This window comes from Salvelinus sp. IW2-2015, unplaced genomic scaffold, assembly GCF_002910315.2.
Source record: "Salvelinus sp. IW2-2015 unplaced genomic scaffold, ASM291031v2 Un_scaffold1999, whole genome shotgun sequence".
NCBI classification, from domain to species: Eukaryota; Metazoa; Chordata; class Actinopteri; order Salmoniformes; family Salmonidae; genus Salvelinus; species Salvelinus sp. IW2-2015.
In genome coordinates this window covers 18,780-23,298 of record NW_019943349.1, presented here as the reverse complement: position 1 = coordinate 23,298, position 4,519 = coordinate 18,780, and the positions used below count along the sequence as shown (strand labels likewise).

At 40.8% G+C, this 4,519-nt stretch overlaps 1 protein-coding gene across 1 annotated transcript in view; it reads left to right on the top strand.

Moving 5' to 3' along the window:
* The window catches only part of LOC112072673 (DCN1-like protein 5), a 10,779-nt gene extending 6,260 nt beyond the window's left edge, over positions 1-4,519 (top strand). Inside the window, exons 4-10 of the mRNA XM_070439887.1 lie at positions 166-257; positions 2,856-2,926; positions 3,016-3,107; positions 3,215-3,323; positions 3,491-3,595; positions 3,754-3,856; positions 3,971-4,519. Of these exons, the coding sequence (XP_070295988.1) occupies positions 166-257; positions 2,856-2,926; positions 3,016-3,107; positions 3,215-3,323; positions 3,491-3,595; positions 3,754-3,856; positions 3,971-4,029 (631 nt within the window). The 3' untranslated portion in view covers positions 4,030-4,519. The remainder of the gene's footprint in view (positions 1-165; positions 258-2,855; positions 2,927-3,015; positions 3,108-3,214; positions 3,324-3,490; positions 3,596-3,753; positions 3,857-3,970) is intronic.

The following is a 4,519-nucleotide window of genomic DNA, read 5'->3' as shown; positions in this document are numbered from 1 at the left end:
ACCCGCGTTGTAGTTTCTGACTGTGTTCTAACCCGCGTTGTAGTTTCTGACTGTTCTAACCCGCGTTGTAGTTTCTGACTATGTTCTATCCCGCGTTGTAGTTTCTGACTGTGTTCTATCCTATATGTTGTAGTTTCTGACTGTGTTCTATCCTGTATGTTGTAGTTTCTGCAGACCCCAGGCTCCAGGCCGGTTGATCAGCCCAGAGGACCAGTTCTCCAATAAGAAATGTCTGGCCTGGTTCTACGAGTACACAGGTACAGTGCCACCAGAAAGTATTCATACCCCTTGACTTATTTCTCACCCATCTACACACAATACCCCATAATGACAAAGTGAACACATGTTTTTAGAAATATTAGCAAGTTTACTGAAAATAAAATACAGAAATATCTCATTTACATAAGTATTCACACCCCTGAGTCAGTACATGTACACCTTTGGTAGTCATTCCAGCTCTGGGAAATGTTCCCTCAATTATTTTTTGGCACTGAGCAAATTTCTGGTCTGCTGAGCACAAACTTGAATTCTGTGCAACTTGTGGCGCGTGTTTACTGTGAACACTGAGGCTGTACCCGCTTTAAGGTTATAACAGTGGCCTAGTAGGCTACTGTGGTTATTTGATCATAATGTAGGTTTACAAGAGTGGCCTACCATAAAAAACAATGAAGAAAATGTATCCCAAATTGTATTCAGCCTACAGTAGCAGCCAATGTGTGGTGTTCAATGTAGGCCTTACATTCCATGAGACTTTTGAAAAAAACATTTAGGGATTGACACTAACCTGTTTATCCGCTTGTCCTTCAGACAAGGTGGCTGAACATGTAGTGTTTGATGCAAAAAATCACTTTACAAAATAAAATGCATTGTTATTCCCTTACCAATATTACAGAGAATTGAGACAAATGATGCTACCCTCTGCCTATTGGTTACTTAGCTTATTCAAGCCTCTCAAATTGCCCCTTAAAGACAGAAAAAAGCTATTTACTTGACTGGCATTTCAAAGATGGCTAGAAATGCACCTGTTTTGTGCTCTTGTAGGATGAAACCACTCCCCCATTACTGACTAGAAATGAGCTATAACTGAGCTAATAACTTACTTACTAGCAAAGAATATGAACAAATGTACACCTGGCTACATGCAGCTCTTGCTTTGACCTCAAAACAAGCACATCTACTTGTGACCACTCATGTTCTAAACACAGTCCAGTTCAAAGTGAATGACACAGATCCATATATGGCAATGGTCTATTTGCATATAGGAAAACTGAAGCTCTGATTGGTTATGGTGCACCGGTCTGTGTAGAGTCATGACTGTCAATGCAATAGAATCTGTAGTTTGTTTCAGTATGTTGCATTGAAAGGGGATAGTATTGTGTTGATTTGATGACAATTCGCACAGTAGAGGAAAATTGTCTAAGTCTTTCTGGTAAGTCTCAAAGTGCTTTGCACACCTGGATTGTACAGTATTTGCACATTATTATTTTTGAAATTCTTCAAACTCTGTCAAGTTTGTTGTTGATCATGCCTAGACAGCATTTTCAATTCTTGCCATAGATTAAGCCAATTTAAGTCAAAACTGTAACTAGGCCACTCGACATTCAATGTCATCTTGGTAAGCAACTCCGGTGTATATTTTGTCTTGTGTTTTATGTTATTGTCCTGCTGAAAGGTGAATTTGTCTCTGTGTTTGTTGGAAAGCAGACTGAACCAGATTTTCCTGTAGGATTTTGCCTGTGCTTAGCTCTATTCCGTTTTTTTTATCCTAAAAAACTCCCTAATCCTTGCCGATGACAAGCATACTCATAACATGATGCAGCCACCACCATGCTTGAAAATATGAAGAGTGGTACTTAGTGATGTGTTGACATCATGCACATCATGCTTTGTATTTAGGACATACATTTTATTTCTTTGCCAAATTCTTTTCAATTTTATTTTAGTACCTTATTGCAAACAGGGGGCATGTTCTGGAATATTTTTTATTCTGTTCAGACTTCCTTCTTTTTACTCTGCCATTTAGGTTAGTATTGTGGAGTAACTACAATGTTGTTGATCCATTTCTCCTATCACAGGCATTAAACTCTAACAGTTTTAAAGTCACCATGGTGAAATCCCTGAGCGGCTTCCTTCCTCTCCGGCAACTGAGTTGGGAAGGATGCCTGTAGCTTTGAGTGACTGGGTGTATTGATACACCATCCAAAGTGTAATTAATAACTTCACCATTCTCAAAGGGATATTCAATGTCTGCGTTTGTTCATTTTTACCCATCTACCAATAGGTGTCATTCTTTGTGAGGCATTGAAAAACGTCCTTGGTCTTTGTGGTTGAATCTGTTTAAAATTCACTGCTCTACTGAGAGACCTTACAGATAATTGTATGCGTGAGGTACAGAGATGAGGTAGTCATTCAAAAATCATGTTAAACACTATTGCCTTAAGCACATTTTTACTCCTGAACTTTAGGCTTGCCATAACAAAGGGATTGAATACTTATTGACTCAAGATATTTCAGATTTTAATCTTTCATTAATTTGTAAACATTTCAAAAAATGTAATTCCACTTTGACATTATGTGATATTGTGTGTAGGCCGATGACACAATCAGTTTCATCAATTTTAAATCCAGGCTGTATCACAACAAAATGTGGAAAAAGTCAAGGGGTGTGAATACTTTCTGAAGGCACTATGTCATATCATGATGGTCATAGATTGCTCTATTAACTTTGATACACACTCTGATTAGAACTCTTTAAGTCGCAAGGAAAGCTCATGTTGATTATTGGTCACTAAGTATTGAGTCATTTATACCATTCTGTGTGTGTTTTGTGCATGCTTCCCGTGTGTGTGTGCCAGGTCCAGATGAGGTGTTGGGTCCAGAGGGGATGGAGAAGTTCTGTGAAGACATTGGAGTGGAACCAGAAAACGTTAGTCTTCCTCTTTTCTCTTCACCCACCCATCATCCATCGTTGATAATTATATGCATATTCTCTCTCTCTCCCTCTCTCTTTTTCAGATAATCATGTTAGTTTTAGCCTGGAAACTAGAAGCACCAAATATGGGATTTTTCACTAAGGAGGAGTGGCTTAAGGGAATGACTTTACTACAGTGAGTAACCTTGATTTACCACATCACATGTCTGTTTCTGACGCTTCTGATTCTATAGGTGTGACTGAGAAACCATGTTTGTTTGTGACACTACACCCCCCCTATAGGTGTGACTGCATAGAGAGGTTACAGGGGAAACTGGACTACTTGCGCAATCAGCTCAACGACACAATCCTCTTTAAAAACATCTACAGATACGCCTTCGACTTTGCCAGAGTGAGTCCTCTATCACTGGTTCATAGTCAGGAAATGGTTTGACTTCCTGAGGAGAGGGTCTGGATGGCAGATGTACTTACATTATCTCTCCCTCTTTAACAGCTCTCTTAACCCTCCATCTGCCTCTCCTCCTCTCCTTCCACTCTTCTTCCCCTTCTCTCCCCCAGGAGAAGGACCAGAGGAGTCTGGACATGGACACAGCTAAGTCCATGCTAGCGTTGCTACTGGGGAGAACATGGCCACTGTTCCCTGTCTTCAACCAGTTTCTGGAGGTAACACACACCCTATGTTGAACACAGCTGTGTGGTTCCTGCACTGACTTGCTCTTAATATCGATCTCCTTCTCTTCTCTCTCCTCCTCCCTCCCCGCTTTTCTACACTCTTCCTCCATTTTCTCTCCTCCCCCTCGCTTCTCTCTCCTCCCCTGCAGCAGTCCAAGTACAAGGTGATGAATAAGGACCAGTGGTATAACGTCTTAGAGTTTAGTCGTACAGTCAGTACAGACCTCAGTAACTATGACGAGGATGGAGCCTGTGAGTACACACAGAAAAACACACACACACTAACAAACAGAAACACACAAAAACACACTAAAAAACATACATACACAGTCCCTCACACTAACACTACTCTCTCTCTCTCTGCAGGGCCGGTGTTATTGGATGAGTTTGTGGAGTGGCAGAAAGCTCGGCTGGCAGCACTATAGGGGAGGACACTCGCCAAACCGCAGAAGAGGAGAAAGAGGGAGCAGGAAAGCAAAAGGGCGAAAGAGAAGCAACGCAAGAGAGCGAAAGAGAGAAGCGCACATGAGGATGTTCTGCCTCCATTTGAAATATACAGAAACGGCACACACACCTTCCATGGACTGTGCACACATACACGCATACAGTGTCACGGAGCGCACACACACTTCCAGTGATGGCCTCTGTGCTTCATGGGACAAACAGTGAAGTCCTCTCTTTCTCTCTGAAGAGACTTTTTCAGTGTTAATTTAAACAAGTTCAACAAGAAGAAAATAACTAAAGATGAACTATTTTTCATATGTATTGCATCTGTGGCCACAGTTCTCTAGCCAGTGTTGTTAAGATCGACTGGGGAATTTTTCTGTTTCATTTAACATTTTTTCCATTCATTTGAGTCTTACCTTGTTTATAGTATGTCTTCAGAACAAGAATAAAGAATGGAATTGTACCAAA